This window comes from Aquarana catesbeiana, linkage group LG12, assembly GCF_042186555.1.
Source record: "Aquarana catesbeiana isolate 2022-GZ linkage group LG12, ASM4218655v1, whole genome shotgun sequence".
In the NCBI taxonomy this organism is placed as follows: domain Eukaryota; kingdom Metazoa; phylum Chordata; class Amphibia; order Anura; family Ranidae; genus Aquarana; species Aquarana catesbeiana.
Window position 1 is genome coordinate 15,623,485 of NC_133335.1, and position 17,760 is coordinate 15,641,244.

At 45.0% G+C, this 17,760-nt stretch overlaps 1 protein-coding gene across 1 annotated transcript in view; it reads left to right on the plus strand.

Moving 5' to 3' along the window:
* The window catches only part of NFATC2 (nuclear factor of activated T cells 2), a gene marked incomplete in the record, with an annotated part of 153,617 nt that extends 143,297 nt beyond the window's left edge, over positions 1–10,320 (plus strand). Inside the window, 1 exon segment of the mRNA XM_073607254.1 lies at positions 1,459–10,320. Coding sequence (XP_073463355.1) covers positions 1,459–1,514 — 56 coding nt within the window.
* Positions 10,321–17,760: the final 7,440 nt, after the last annotated feature.

Below are 17,760 nucleotides of genomic sequence, written 5' to 3' on the forward strand. Positions count from 1 at the left end.
CAGGCTCCTCCCTCCTGTTGAGTGCCCCCACAGCAAGCAGCTTGCTATGGGGGCACCCGAGCCGAGCCACGGCTTCCCGTGTCCATTCAGACACAAAGCCGTGGCCCTCCCCTTTCCTGGCTCCTCCTCTTCTCGACTGCCCCGTTGGAGAGCCGCTCTCCCTCGGTGAACTCATGCGGGCACGCTCCCGTGTCCTGCTGCTGCGTCAATTGACACAGACAGCAGGACTCGGCCCCGCCCCTCGACTCCCATGTCATTGACTTTGATTGACAGCAGCGGGAGCCAATGGCTGCGCTGCTATCAATCTATCTAATCAGGACCAGAGAAACCAGCTGGAGCTGGTGTGCTCGCCCCCGACGCTGGAAAGACCAGGTTCAGGTAAGTAAAAGGGGGGCTCTGGGGGGGTTGCTGCATCACAGGAGGTTTTTCACCTTCATGCATAGAATGCATGAAGGTGAAAAACCTAGAGATAAAAAAAATCTTCTGCCGTTACAACCACTAAACTCTGTAGGCTCTGCTTGTGTAGTGTAATCACTGCACGTGCAGACAGAGGGATGTGAGCCGTCTGCTGATAGTTCCCATCATGTATGCCACTCCTGATTTGGTGGTGATCTTTTAAAGTGGTTATAAAGGCAGAAGGCCACACAGGGTGCAGCAGCCCCCCCCAATACTTACCTGAGCAACATGTCAATCCAGCAATGTTGCACAAGAGACTTGGCTGTCCGGGACTCCATTGGCTTCTGCTGCTGTCAGAGTCAGTGAGCCAATGAGGAGAGAGAGGGGGTGGGGCTGAATGGACTGAATGGACACATGGAGCTGCGGCTCGGGTGCCCCCATAGCAAGTTGCTTGCTGTGGGGGCAGGAGGGAGGGGCCAGGAGTGCCAAAGAGGGACCTGAATAGAGGAGGATCGGGGCTGCTCTGTTCAAAACCATTACACAGAACAGTTAAGTATAACATGTGTGTTATTTTTTTAAACAAAAAAACGAGACTTTAGTATCACGTTAATGCTGCATTCCCTTGGTGAATTAGGAGCAGATCCTGTGCTTATTTCTTTTTTACTCTGAAACAGAGACTGGCCCTGGGTGGTGCAGAGAGACCGGAAACAGGTTTATCTGCTTAGTTATTGTGGCACCTACAACATTATAATGGGGCAGAAACCTCTGTTATTTCCCCATTTTCTTCTTCCGTACCTTTCCAGACAAAATGTTGTATTTCTGACTTTCCTGAAAGCAGGGCATCAATATGATGGGCAGCTCGGCTCTCACGTACGTTTTATGGGTAGGAAATGGAATGAATTGATCACTGTAGAGTTCATAGAGCTCTGACAGCAGGCGGAAAGCCATTCTCATGTTGAACATAAATACAAAATCCTGCCTCCATTTCCTTTTCTCCTCCAGATCTCTCCGTGTTTACTTTATGTGGATTAATTGTAATTTTCTGCTCTCTTTTCTCGGCAGTGAATGAAATTATCAGGAAGGAGTTTTCTGGCTTCCCTGCTAGAAATCAAACATAGAAGAAGAGGACCTGGCAGACATCTTTTTATTGAACGGCTTCCTCCTCGACCTGCGAGACCCTTCACACCACCTTCTGTTTCCTCTGCAACTCCGCCACACATTGCGCTTCTGTAAACATCAAAAGTTGTAAGAACCATTGTCCTGTCATAATAAATGTATTTCACCGGCTGAGGCCAACAAGGGAAATCCATACATTCGCCATACATCAGCCGTCTCCTTTGAACGTTGACGGATGATCTGAAACTTCTGAGAGCCAGAACAATCGCCACTTCACATGGGAAGTGCTAGAAAACGCAAGTATACGCTGAATATTCACCATCGCTGGCTTAGGACACTCAACGCAAATCTTCCTTGCTTTCTGGACACAGATGTGCCATGCTTGCTCTATCAGAGGTGGACAGCTTGGCGCATTCAACCCCCTGATTGTCCACCCTGTACTGATTAGTAGTCAAAGAACATTCCACATTCCTTCGCTTGTTGTGAGAGATTATAGATCTCCAGCGGTGGCCGCACTATGCCTTAATACCTTAGTGCGGTTCTTTCCTGTTATCTAATAATATACACCACTCCCCTATACAGCACCTTACCTGCCTTTACCGTATACCCAGGTAATATCCTACAATGCGTCAGTAGAAGACAATCAGATCCGTATATTTTACTTAAAAAATATTATATACATATATTTCTATTGTCTTTTGTATAGCACATTTGTGGCATTTAAAACAGGGATTCTTCAGAGCAGGCCTGGTGCCCCCCCCCCCAGACCTTACCAATACTCTGTCTATGTACAGCCCCAGTGCTCCCCCATATAAAGGCCTCATCCCCCACAATCCCTGTTTTAAATTCTATCTAGAGGTCTCAAAGAGATCTTCTGACAGCAACTGTAAATATTTAATGCAGAATATGTTATTTATTGTGTCTAATCAAAATGTTTAGAATGATATGAATTTAACTAATTTTGCTTGTTTTATAAATATATATAGAACTGGCCTTTGTATATTTCTGTGGTATATAATGCTTTAAATAAGAGTTTATTGGAGGTCCCAGGGACCGCTTTATCACTAGGGCAGAGCCTTCGTTGCACCCTATTCCCCAGCTAAGGAGCCTTATCTATATAAAGTTCTGTTATGTTCATAAGTGACCAATCAGAGACATGGTTCTAACACTACACATGCCTGATTGATTGACCATTCACCTCCTATTTGGTTTAGTGGAGGATATAGAACAAGCCATTGCCCCACCTTTCATCTGTAATAGCCAACCTGACATGCCGTAAACTCTGACCTGTCCCGAGCTGAAGAGAAGTTTCTCACTGCCGTATTCTACCCTTCATATGAGAGTGACAGTTCATTGTCACCGGCCACACAGAGAGAGCTTCCACAGACCATCAATATGACCACCCAGAGGGTCCTACTCCAATCACCATCACCTGAACAGCCATTCCCACCAAGCCACGGCTTCCCCAATATTAGCGGAAACCATTAGAGCCAAACTGTCGTCTCAGTAGACGTGTCACCATTCACCTCTCTGGACTACGACTGCCCTATATAGTGTTTGCAGTGGGAGAATTTCTCAATTTCTCATTTCTCATACATTTACTAAAAACATAGAGAGGGGAACTCAATAAAGCTGCTGCACCCCTTTTCTGGCAGTAAGGCCCCTTTCACATGGGTGCCTTCGCCTAACGGGCTCCCCTTGCTCCTCTGATCCCCACTGAGCAGGCAGGTGACAGGTCCTTCCCTGATCTGCTGTGCAGAGTGGAGATGGACACAGTCCCGCTCTCCTCTATGGGAAGATCGGATGAAAACTGACCAAATTTCCATTTTTATCCAATCCACCAGACGGATGGAATATAGGACCACCATCCATCTGGATTAGGATAGCTGCGGGTGTCAACGGACATGTTACTGCTAACATCCACCGCTACATAGGAGTGAATGGAGGGTCCGCCTAAAAAACTGACAGGCGGACCTGATCAGGCCGCCAGTGTGAAAGGGCCCTGAAGTGTTACTAAAGTCAAATAATTATTTTTTTAAATAACAAACATGTAATACTCACCTGCTCTGTGTAATGGTATTGCACAGAGCAGCCCCGATCCTCCTCTTCTCGGGTCCCCCGCATCTGATCTTGGCTCCTCCTCTTCTTTGTGTGTCCACACACAACAGGACATAACAGCAGCGCCCACTTCCTCCTTACTGCATTTGATTGACAGCAGCAGAAGCCAATGACTCCTGCTGCTGTTCAAGTCCCTGTGTGAAGAGGGAGAGAGGGGAGAAGTGTTGCAGCCAATAACAGTGCTGAAACTCTTTTCCCTTCACACAAGGATGGGGGGAGGATGAAGAGCAAGAAAACATTTTTTACCTTAATACAAGGAATGCATTAGGGTAAAAAAAAACTTATTTAGCTTTAGTAACACTTTAATCCCTCTTTTTAATGGATTGTGAGAGATTCATGACATATTTGCGACACTTTTGGTTCTGACAGCGACTTGTGCACCAAATTCAGGTAGTCCTACAATGCGCCACTCTTACATTGTGACGCAAAGAATGCACCAAATTCAAAATAAAATGCTGACACTTGGTCTTAATTAGCTCCACTTTCATAAGATACAAACTCTCTTTTGGTGTGCAGAGGGAGAAAATGGCGCAGGCAGATTTTGCTAAAGTGTCTCGTGTGCATTCTAAAAGTGGCGCAGTGTGAGCCAAATTCAAGTCCAAGTTCTAGACGGGTGCATGAATTTGGCACATTCTGCACCACTTTAAAGGCCTGATTCACACTTATGCAGGTTGCAGTTTGCATATTCCAGGTGCATTTTGCATTTTTCAATACACGTTTTTGATCCATTAAAGTCTATGGAACCAAAAACCAGAAAAAAATTCCCTGGCCCTTTCCATAAAATGCACAGATGAGAACCACATCCATAGGAAACCATGTTAAAGTGTAAGTAACCCCCCCCCCCAAGGAAGCTGCCATCTTTGCCTCTGTTTAATCTACAGCTGCCATGATGCTTGCACATGTGCTCAGTTATGACACCAGCCATTGGATTGGTTTGACAGTTTGGTTGAGAGCACAACCAATGGGAGTGTTACATTTCCGGCACGTTCTGGAAATGAAACCATTTTTTGAAACTGGTAAATGGATGGGTTTACTTCCACTTTAAATGGACTGTAGTGTGTTTCTGCAAAACTGAAAACACGCTAAAAAATTCATAGCTCTGAACCAGGCCTTAGCATTGGAGACACTTTTGCAAAGTCGGTCTGCAGTCTTTATGAATTCTAGGGAGAGTCTTCTAACCTGGACAGCCCATTGGAGGCGCTGTGTTCTGTAATTATATATATATATATATATATATATATATATATATATATATATATATATATATATATATATATATATATATATATATATATATATATATATGTAGAATACAGGTGGAGGACCTCCTGCAACTCCCTCTGTACTGGTGGGTTCTATGGGGTTGATTTACTAAAACTGGAGAGTGCAAAACCTAATGCAGCTGTGCATTGTAGCTTCAGCTTGCTCAATTAAGAGAGGACAATAAAACCTGGAAGCTGATCAGCTGATTGGCTGCACCAGATTTTGCACGCTCCAGTTTTAGGAAATGAACCCCTATGAGACTAGACTCCGAGGAATGAAGTGAGTTATCTCTCATTGGCTGGAATGTGAGTGAATTCCATGGCTGGTCTATAGAATCTGCTTGGAAGGAGACGTGTGCATGCTGACCCCATTCTGATCTGCTCTCTTCCCCCCATCAAATTGCATGTGCTGTGAGGGGATCTGACGGCTGAGCGTTTACAGAGCTGACCATTACACACAGCTGCTAATACCCATAATTCCACCCCACCCTGCAATATAATTATATTGTTACAGGAGAGCAATTACCACCAACCCAAAATGCGTCAGATTCCAGAAACAGGAAGGACATGGAGGCCTCACTGCATAATCTACATAGAAATCTGATGGATCCTCAGTAGAGTTGCCACCTCATCCCTTTAAACCTGAAAACCTTTGAATTACACAGGTTCTGATGCTAATTAAATGCAGATAAGGCACCAAGTGAGTTTAATTACCACTTTAATCAGCCACAGAACCTGTGTAATTAGTATGCGTTAGGGTTTAAAGGGATGAGGTGGCAAACATAATGCTCAGCTATATAGACATTCCTTCTTATCTCCATCCAAAACACTCACCAGCACTCCAGTCTGGGTTAGGGTTGCCACCTAATCCCTTTAAACCCAATCACCTATGAATTACACAGGTTCTGGTGCTAATTTAATGCAGATAAGGCACCAAGTGAGTTTAAATACCACCTTAATCAGCCACAGAACCTGTGTAATTATTATGTGTTCGGGTTTAAAGGGATGAGGTGGTAACCCTAGTCCCATCATGCCTCTGCCTGTGGGAGTCATGTTTGTAACTGTCAGCCTTGCAATGCCTCATGGGGCTTGTAGTTTCACAACAGCTGGAGGGCCGCCAGTTTGAGACTCCTGCTTTAGACCCAATCAGATAGTCGTTACAAAGCCCAATTGTAACGTTTGGCTGGCTTTAGGCCTAGTACACGCGATCGGAATATCGGATGAAAAATACCACTTTCGAAGCGGTCGTACAATAATACTGCTTGTTAGTATGGGAGCCAATCACGACAATCCATCCGAAATTATCCGAAGGGACACACGCAAACATTTTTCTCGGACAATAGCAGAACGAACAATTTTCGTTTAATCAGTACAGTAATTCGTTTGAAAAAAAAGAAAAAAAAAAAAATCGGGAAGAGCAAGACCACACATGCCTGGAAATAAAAGAATATATTACTATACAATACATGACATCACTTCCAAAGTCGTATTCCGTCGTACGAAAATTTTCGTAATTTTAGTAACTTCTTTGTTTTCCATATGAGACTAAAGCATCATTTGTCCGATATTCTCATCGTGTGTACGAGGCTTAAGATATACGAGATTCATAATGGACAGAGCTCAGAGATCATTGATGATACATCTGACTGCATTGTCCTCGGAGAAGGATTCTCTGACATTCCAGTAGCGGAGGGCCTCTTTAGCGGTGGCGGGAGGCTGACTGGGCTGTGCGCCCTCCGCTGTCAGCGAGGCCTTAATGTGTTTACCTAGGGAGAGAGATGTTCTCACTCTGCCTGGACGGCAGACATGTCTGCACACGAGGAAGCTGTTTTTTCCTCAACAATGTGACTGTTTTCACCAGCGTGCCTTCCTGCCATTGTACCAAAGAATCTCACATCGCCATTGTCCGCAGCCTGCGCAGACCCTCGTCTATTTTCCATCTACGTAATACCGTACGGTGCAGGCGACCTCAGGAATGCCGTGTGTGCGCTGCTCTCTGCCAGACAGATGGGCCGCCTTTCTATGTGCTGCAGCCATTGTGACACCTAAAAGAGATGACAGGTACTCTTCCCACAATGGCCAGTCTTCCCCTCAGGAAACAGCTGTCACATGTTCAGGGTAGAGGATAAAGACTAGTCATTGGCCACCATGGGCAACACTACTATTATCCTTCACCTCTAGTGTATACACTTCCACCCAAAAGGGGAAGTTCTGCTTTAAGTCCTCCTCCCCTCCCATATTTGTTTTGTTATTTATTTTGGGGCGGGCGTAGGTACCTTGTTTTTGACAGGTACCCGCTCCCACTTCCGCTGGGGATCGCCTTGGTGATCCGAGTTGAAGTTTTCCTTTCCCCCTCCCTCTCCACAGTCTTCTGGGACACGTCACAGGTCCCAGAAGACTGCGGGACCATTCACAAAAGCACAGCGCGGCTCGCTGATGCACAGTGGGCAGCCGGCTTGTGAAGCCGGAAGCAGCATAGCCGGCTGCCCACAGTTAGGATGCCAGCGCCAAAGCCTAGTGAAGAACTATCCAGGGTGAGGACAGCGATCGATCCCTGGACTGGCAACTGTCCTTTTATTAAAAGTCAGCAGGATTTGTAGCTGCTGACTTTTACATTTTTGTGCCCAGACTGAGGCTGGGTTCACACTATTGCGAATTGGAATTGCGAATTGGATGCGGATTCCCCCCACGTCCAATTAGCAATAGCAGGAGATTTTGACCATCTCTCTATGGTTCACATATCTCCAGTGCGAATTGCACAGGAGTCCTGTGCGTCTTTTGGCCTTTGGCCAAAAATTTGGGCTGAAATTGGACCTGAAACAGTGAATGGGCATACCGGATACCCTACTGTGAGCTGCATGCGCAAAAAAGTGTGAACCCAGCCTAAACTTCCTCTTTAAAGTGAAATTACATTATCAGACAAAATATATGGACTTCACATTTCTGTTGGTTTTGTGGTTTACACAGCCACCTACCACACTGTACAGCCGGGGGGAGAGGGGGTCTCCATGGCTTCTGGGGTCACCACCTTCTGCTGAAGCCTTTCCCTGTCCCCTTAGCCTGCCCAGAGCACCCTTATACTGCTCCCTGTGCCTGAAACATGTCAACACTGTCCGAAGTGTTGCATTGTTTATTCACAGCCATTAAGCACTTGCCGACCGTGTCACGCAGATATAATGTGGCACAATGGCACTCCTGGGCGAAATCCCGTATGGGTACGTCCTACCTGTTTTCGGCCACCAGAGGGTGCGTGCGTGCCGCCGGCGGCGGGGGACCCGATGCACGTGGCTGACGCGCGATCGCGTGCACGAGCGCAAACACAGGGGTTTGTGTGTGTAAACAGACAAATCCCTGTGCTGTCAAAGGAGAGGAGCCATATAGTTTCTTCCTTCTAAGTAGGAAAAACGATATGGCTCCTCTCCTAGTCACTCCCATCCCCCCTACAGTTAGATTACACTGAGGGAACACATTTAACCCCTTGATCGCTCCCTAGTGTTAACCCCTTCCCTGCCAGTGACACAGTAATCAGTGCATTTTTATAGCGCTGATCGCTGTATAAATGCCAATGGTCCCAAAAAAGGGTCAAAAGTGTCCGTTCTGTCCGTCGCAATGTTGCAGTCCCACTAAAAATCGCAAATCCCCACCATTACTAGTAAAAAAATATATAACAATAATTAAAAATGCCATAAATCTTTCCCATAGTGTGCAGACGCTATAACTTTTGCACAAACCAATCGATATATACTTATTGCAATTTTTTTTTAACCAAAAATATGAAGAAGAATAAATATTGGCCTAAACTGATGAAGAAATTTTTTTTTTTTTTTTTAAACTTTGGGGGATATTTATTATAGCAAAAAGTAAAAAATATTGTTTGTTTTTTTGTCGAATTTCCAAAAAAAGCAAAAAAAAAACGAATGAAATGAAAACGAACAAGTTTTTTTTGGTCAGTGCACATGTCTATTTGATATACAAGTGCTTTGGATTACAAGCATGTTTCCGGAACTAAATATGCTTGCAATCCAAGCTTTTACTGTATATAGAAAAGAAAAAAAAAAAAAAAGAAAGAAGGTGGACAGAATTCCACTAGAATCCAGAGATTGATTTGTAATCCCTCGGAGATCAGTTATTGGAATCCTCTCGGGATTTCCCTGTCCTACAATATACAAACATTATCTTCCTCAGGGATTGTACGTTACATAGTTAGGTGAGGTTGAAAAAAGACACAAGTTCAACATACAGACCCTTCACTTACAACCCAGAGACGCCTTCTATGACCAAAGTACAGAGGACACAGACCAAAGAAATCTGCCCGACACCGTGCCACAACCCATGTACATGTCGTATATATAGATATATCTAGATATATCTATATATATATAGATATATCTAGAAATATCTATATATATATATATAGATATATCTATAGATATCTCTATAGATATCTATAGATATATCTATAGAGATATCTATAGATATATCTATATATATATATATATATATATATATATATATATATATATATATACAAAATAGGCCAGAAATGTGCTTATAGCGTGATCTCAGATTACACAATTATTGATCGTTATTTGGTAAGTGGTCCTGAGATTCTTAGTACTGATCACATAATTGTGGCACGAGTACCTGTCACGATTCGATACAACGTAACACTTCTAGTCATTTTATAACAAAATAAAACTATAAAACAAGGTGTTTGCTTTGGCCAGAGTACTGAAGGATGAAAGATCGACTCTCACTTCCTCTCTCTAGTCACCAGAACGGGAAGCGAGGGGGAATCCTCTACTGCCAATAGTTGGATCAGCCCCCCCCCCCCCCCCCCCCGTGTTATGCTTTAATGAATTCGGGGTCCATGCTGTCCCAGCTATCTCCTCTCACCTTCGTTGGCTCCTGAACTCTCCTCCTCCTCCTGACAGCAATGTATCATCATGTCTTTATGTGCAGTAACCTTATAGATAAATCATGTATGCCTTATACTATGTTTAGATTGTAAGCTCCTTGGAGCAGAGCTATTTACCATTGTACATAACCCCCCCCCCCTCCCCCCCTACAAGGATGGTGCTTTAGGAAATAAAAATGAAGTTATACAGCACAGTTTTCTCATACTAAATGCTCACCGAAGGCCCGCCGGATGCGGATAGTGAGCATTACACCAACTGTTCCATCACACAGCGCACCTATACGGACCAAAGAACCTTCCCTTCAATGTACGGGGGGGGGGCAATAAACAGTTTGCACTCCTCCCCCCCCCCTTTTTCTGTCTGTCCTCTGTATGAGATGAATAACAGCCTGTAATGTACAATGTCTCATTATAACATCCTGTATGATATTCCGCCGCCTTGCAATACAGTTCTCAAAACGTAACATAGCATGTTTTTTACATAAATACATTTTATATTCTGTATCTCTATCCCTGTGTGTGTCTGTCTCTTTATTCTGAAAGCTTCATGAAATGAAATGGCATGCTAAAAGGAACACAAGATCCCCGAAAAAATGAATTCTGATTGGGGGTTAAATGGCTTTGCGCATTGCTCCATTTTGATAATAGTAAAATCATTGTACAAGTCAGTGTATGTTCCTTTATACCTGCTGAGTTATATACAAAGAGAACAATGATAAGAGATCCCGTAGGGGGTCATTACTCAAACACTATACAAAACTGGACAGTTTTGGTTACAATTTTATTGGGAACCCGTCATCCTCATCCAAGGGACTCACTGACTGCCTCTCTAGCCACTTAAGGACCGAGCCTCTTTCTGCGATTTGGTGTTTACAAGTTAAAAACTGTTTTTTTTTTTGCTATAAAATTATGTTAGAACCCCCAAACATTATACATTTTTTTTCTAACATCCTAGAGAACAAAATGGCGGTCGTTGCAATACTTTCTGTCACACCGCACTTGCGCAGCGGTCTTACAGGCGCACTTTTTTATGGAAAAAATACACTTTTATGAATTAAAAAATAAGACAACAGTAAAGTTAGCCCATTTTTTTTTTATATACGTGAAATACGCTGAGTAAATTGATACCCAACACGTCACGCTTCAAAATTGCACCCGCTCGTGGAATGGCGGCAAACTTTTACCCTTAAAAATCTCCATAGGTGACGTTTTAAAAAATTCTACAGGTTGCATGGTTTGAGTTACAGAGGAGGTCTAGGGCTAGAATTATTGCTCTCGCTCTACCGATCGTGGCGATACCTCACATGTGTGGTTTGAACACCGTTTTCTTATGCGGGCACTACTCACGTATGCGTTCGCTTCTGCACGTGAGCTCGTCGGGACGGGGCACGTTTAAAAAAAATTTTTTTGTTATTTTTTTTTTTTTTACCTTTTATTTTTTATTTTTACACTGTTCTCTAAAAAAAAAAAAAAAAACTGTGTCACTTTTATTCCTATTACAAGGAATGTAAACATCCCTTGTAATAGAAAAAGAGCATGACAGGTCCTCTTAAATAGGAGATCTGGGGGTCAAAAAACCTCAGATCTCATATTTACACTAAAATGCAATAAAAAAAACAAAACAAAAAAACTACCTACCCCGAAAATAAGCTCTAGTAAAGTCCATGTAAAAATATATAATCCATTTTGCAAAAATGTTATATAATACTGTGTCTCCTTTTGTAACTTTTTTGTCGAAAATACCTTATTTACAGCGCCGCTGGGCACTCACGTGACTCTCTGGAGATCTTTTCCTCTCCTGATATCAGCAGGCCCCTCCCTCTGCAGTGTTCGGAGCGGGGGAAGAAGAGCTCCGGCGGATCACATGAAAATGTAAATAAGGCATTTTCGATAAAGTTACAAAGGGAGGCTTCACTGGACATTCACTGGAAATTTTCCAAAATGTCTTGGTATGCTGACGCCTTAAGAGTTCCCTTCACTGGAACTAAGGGGCCAAGCCCAACCCGTGAAAAACAACCCCACACCATAATCCCCCCTCCACCAAATGATTTGGACCAGTGCACAAAGCAAGATCCATAAAGACATGGATGAGCGAGTTTGGGGTGGAGGAACTTGACTGACCTGCACAGAGTCCTGACCTCAACTGGATAGAACACCTTTGGGGTGAATTAGAGCGGAGACTGCGAGCCAGACCTTCTGGAGCACCAGAATTTTCATTTGGAGAGTTCCGGGATCCTCTGTATTTCAGGTAGAGCTGGGCGATTTTCTCCAAAAAAAAAAGCTGCGATTTAAAAAAAAAAAAAAAAAAAAAAAACTCGATTCACTATTCGAATCGTGTTTATTTTATTTTTTTGATGGACACCGCGCCGGTCCTGAGGAGCTGCGGGCAGGAGTTTTTAGGCGAGGCCGCGGCGTCGGCCTAGTCTGCGGCGTCCGGCCTCGCGGACTAGGCCGAAGCCGCGGCCTCACCTAAAAACTATTGCCCGCAGCTCCGTGCCGGTCCTGGTGGAAAAAAAAAAAAAAAAGAATCGATTTGCTGAAAATTTTAATCGATTTGACCTCTCAACTCGATTCAAGATTCAAATCGATTTTTTCCCCAGCCCTAATTTCAGCACAGGTTTCCTTTACTTATTGCATTAGACCTGTTCAGATTAGATCAGATGTTCCCCTATACTCGGCACCTATATCCCACTACTCAGCATACACAATGAGATCACGACGATCCTTCCAGGTGAAAGGAACGGAATCCACCTGGGAAATGTTTCAGTCTCGTGTTCGGATGAGATTTATGAATGACACATTACTGTATTTACCTATTGACTCCATCATGTCCGGGTCATCACAACTGACAGTAATGCAGGAAGCACCATCTGTGTCCATATGGAACGGGCGGACCACTTCCATCAGTCCACAGCTACAGCTAAAACCTGGCTGTGTGTTATCTATCGATCTCTTCACTAAAAGGTGTCAGAAGCTCTGCTTATAAAGAAAACGGGCCGGATGAATTCCAGGTCGCCAATGAACATAGGTTGGACTTGATGGACCTGTGTCTTTTTTCTACCTCACCTACTATGTAACATTACAAATAAACAGTTGTGTATACTTTTGTTGGAGGGAATATCTGACTCCATGATCATTGCCTGGAATACTGAAATAAACATGTATCTTTGTTTTGGCCAAGTGTACATGTTTATGAACAGAGCAGATGTGCACAATGGCGGCCTTATCTCCTGGGAACCATGTCCTCAGTAGGGGCTGACTGACCATTCGGCCACTCGGGCACTGCCCGAGGGGCCCGGGCCACTAGGGGGCCCCATCAGGGTTGCCAGCCTCAGTAAAACCAGGGACAGTATGTAAAAATCTGTGTTTTTTTTTTTACATCTGTCTCTGAAATGTCCCTTACCGACATCCTTTTGGTCTAAAAATCCTGAGATTATAGCTGCCCCACCTCTCCAGTACCTTCTCAGCCAATAGAAACATGTCTGTGTATACTGTGTGTACATGTATGTGTATACTGTGTGATTGTATACTGTGTGTGTGTGTACTGTGTGGCCCCATAATCTCCTATTGCCTGGGGGCCCCCATGAGTTGTCAGTCCGCCCCTGGTCCTCAGCTATCACTAAGGAATACAGAACCCCATCCTTCTATGTTATGGGGGGGTTCTGTAGTCCAGACCTAGACTGACTGCACTATTTCTCCATAGACACAGTAGGGTGTGTGTTGTCACTCTAGGACAGGAACTATGCAAGCAGGATCACCAGGTGACAAAAAAAAATAAATAAAAAAGAATTGGTAAGCTGCAGTATACTGTATGAGATTTTTGTTCTTGGATTTCTATACACTTTGGACTGGCAATGTTCATGTCTCTGTCCATGCCGGCAATCAAACATGGAGCCGCCTGTGGAGAGAATGGGAGTTGTGGCGTTTATTAATATATCCGTGTCACCAACTGTCCACCCACCAAGATAATACATTGCCCTTCCAAAGTGGAACTCTTCCACTGAAATCTAAGTGGACAGCATGTTTTATCTCCTGTACAGCCGTTTCTATCATCCCCTCCATAGTATAGGAGGTCAGGATTGGTCTACCCTAGGCCCCTGGTCTCCAAACAGCTGCCCTATAGCACTTATTGTGTGGCCCTCAGAGCCCTCTCAGACTATAGCCTGTGCTTTCCTTAGCTAGATGCTTACTTGGGTCAGTGAGGGAAAAATATTCTTTGGACTGGCTTCTCGTAATTAAATGGATATAGGGAGGACAAATGTGGAAGCATTCATTTGCAAAGGGGCTGTAACAGTGATCTTATCAGTTTCTTGTACTATGTCTGCAGTCTCTGACCATCTCCTGTATTATGTCTGCAGTCTCTGACCATCTCCTGTACTATGTCTGCAGTCTCTGATCATCTCCTGTACTATGTCTGCAGTCTCTGACCATCTCCTGTACTATATCTGCAGTCTCTGACCATCTCCTGTACTAGGTCTGCAGTCTCTGATCATCTCCTGTACTATGTCTGTAGTCTCTGAACATCTCCTGTACTATGTCTGCAGTCTCTGATCATCTCCTGTACTATGTCTGTAGTCTCTGAACATCTCCTGTACTATGTCTGCAGTCTCTGATCATCTCCTGTACTATGTCTGTAGTCTCTGATCATCTCCTGTACTATGTCTGTAGTCTCTGATCATCTCCTGTATTATGTCTGCAGTCTCTGATCATCTCCTGTACTAGGTCTGCAGTCTCTGATCATCTCCTGTACTAGGTCTGTAGTCTCTGAACATCTCCTGTACTATGTCTGCAGTCTCTGATCATCTCCTGTATTATGTCTGCAGTCTCTGACCATCTCCTGTACTATGTCTGCAGTCTCTGATCATCTCCTGTACTATGTCTGCAGTCTCTGATCATCTCCTGTACTATGTCTGCAGTCTCTGACCTTCTCCTGTTGGAGGCTGCGGTCTCTGACAGCTTTCTGTATCATTACATTCTCAGAATAATACCTGTGGCCCTATGGTGATGTCAGGGGTTGCAGTTGAGGCCCCCTATATCAAGAAAGTTGGCCAACCCCGACCTAGAGCACTTGGATCTGTGGGATTAGCGTTGTTGTGGTCATTAGTACCAAGAAGGAGACGCCTCGGGTGGGCAGTTTAGTTCTCTACAGAAGATGTTCCTCTACAACTAGCACTGGGATCATTCCTGACAATCATTCTAATGAATGGAGCAGTCGATGTCTCGGTATTACACGATGATCTGGGATCCTTTGTTGCGGCAGACCTGCACTGCTCTGTCACTCTTTCCACTATACACTGACTGATGTCTGAGGAAATGACGTTCCCAGCAACGTCTTCACATAGAATGAAGACCATTCACATTTAGCTCCGCTCAAGTAATAAACAATAACAAATATTCCAAACCAGAATAGCGCACAGCTTGTTGTCTCATCCATGAAGTGCTTATAACAGACCTGCCCACTGGATCATAGAATAAAGACAGACCCACATCAGGAAATGTCATCAGTCACTGGCGCTCACCATTGCCTATCCTCCCGTTTTGGCTGGAGGACTCGATTGTGCAGCGCAGGTTACCCAATAATCCACCCCCCCCCCCCCCCCCCCAATAATAAAAGAAAATTCTTTTCACTATTAAAAGTCAGTCCAGATTCTGATTACAGGAGTTCAAGTTCAATGACATCTAGAGCCAACATCCCCCCCACAGGATGTATGAGCAATATGTGTCAGCAAATTTCTCCTCACAAAATCACAGAGCACTAATCTGCATGCGTAGCCTCTAAGTATAAATCCCCCTCCCAGTATAAATCTGCCCCCCCCCCTGGCTGAAATCCCCCCTATCAGCACAAATGTTTGACCCCCCCCCCATGCCCCCCAAAAAAATTCACCCCTTCTAGCACAAATCCTCTTCCCCTAAAATTTCCCCTCCTAGTACACATCTTCTCCCCTTCACTTCAAATCCCCCCTCCCAGCATCACATCTTCTTCGCCCCATCTCCCATACCTCCAGGGCCGGACTGGGAATAAAAACCAGCCCTGGAAAAAATATCATACCAGCCCCATAGCATTATTACACCAGCCCAACATCATAACGTCATTATTTCCTTGTTCATGAAAGGGAAAACCATGCATTTTAAAGCACATTTGAAGAGTGTATTATATATACACATAGAAGGCAGATATGAAAGCACATAGGGCTATATATATATAAGCAAATTCCAGTTAAAAGTGGTAAAATTGGTCCATTATCAAGGGGCACCCCAGGAACGTGACTATGGTTTCCAGAGACCACCTTCTGCAGAAAGAAGGGGCTGGGGGTTACTGATATAAGGGGGAAACCTTGATATCAGTGCCCCCTTATATTATTGTATTCACTTACACCTTACATCAGTGACCCCCCCCCCTCAGACTTGCCTGGCGGCGCTGTCACTGACTCCCCCTCAGGTGCACTGTGCAGGGCTCAGTTAGATAGCTCCAGGTTGGTGGCTCTGGTTTTATCTTATAGTCTCCTCTCCACAGTCCACACATCTGACTTCTCCTATGACCCCCATCCTGGCAGCACATCCACTCTTAACTCCTCTCCAGACTCCCCCTCAGACTGCAGACATGATATAAGACAAGAGATGGTCAGAGGTTGCGGACATGATACAAGTGATGTTTAGAGACTGAAGACAGGACACGAGAAATGGCTAGAGACTGAGGACATGATACAAGAGATGGCTAGAGACTGAGAACATGATACAAGAGATGGCTAGAGACTGAGGACATGATACATGAGATGGTTAGAGACTGAGGACAGGACACGAGAAATGGCTAGAGACTGAGAACATGATACAAGAGATGGTGAGAGGCTGAGGACATGATACATGAGATGGTTAGAGACTGAGGACAGGACACGAGAAATGGCTAGAGACTGAGAACATGATACAAGAGATGGTCAGAGGCTGCAGACATGGTACAGGAGATGGTTAGAGACTGAGGACATCATACTAAAGATGGTCAGAGACTGCAGACATGGTACAAGAGATGGCCAAAGACTGCAGACATGATACAAGAGATCAATGCAGTCTCATCAGTGCCCATCAAATGCAGCCTCACTGTGCCCATCAATACAGCCTTGCCGTTCTCATCAATGCAGCTTTGCCTTGCCCATCAATGCAGTCTCGCCGTGCCCATCAATGCAGCCTCGCTGTGCCCATCAATGCAGCCTCGCTGTGCTCATCAATGCAGCCTCGCTGTGCCCACCAATGCAGCCTCCCTTTACCCATCAATGCAGCCTCCCTGTGCCCATCAAGGCAGCCTCCCTGTGCCCATCATTGCAGCCTCACCATGCCCATCATTGTAGCTTCATGGTGCCCATCAATGCAGCCTCTCTGTGCTCATCATTGCAGCCTCATTGTGCCCATCATTGTAGCTTCATGATGCCCATCAATGCAGCCTCTCTGTGCCCATCATTGCAGCCTCACGGTGCCCATCATTGTGGCTTCATGGTGCCCATCAATGCAGCCTCTCTGTGCTCATCATTGCAGCCTCATTGTGCCCATCATTGTAGCTTCATGATGCCCATCAATGCAGCCTCTCTGTGCCCATCATTGCAGCCTCACGGTGCCCATCATTGTGGCTTCATGGTGCCCATCAATGCAGCCTCTCTGCGCCCAACAATGCAGCCTCACTGTGCCCACCAATGCAGCCTCACTGTGCCCACCAATGCAGAATCACTGTGCCCACCAATGCAGAATCACTGTGCCCACCAATGCAGCTTCACTTCATTGCAGCCTCACTGTGCCCATAAATCCAGCCTCACTGTGCCCACCAATGCAGTCTCTCTGTGCCCACCAATGTGGCCTCGCTGTGCCCACCAATGCAGCTTCACTTCATTGCAGCCTCACTGTGCCCATCAATCCAGCCTCACTGCGCCCACCAATGCAGCCTCTCGGTGCCCACCAATGCAGCCT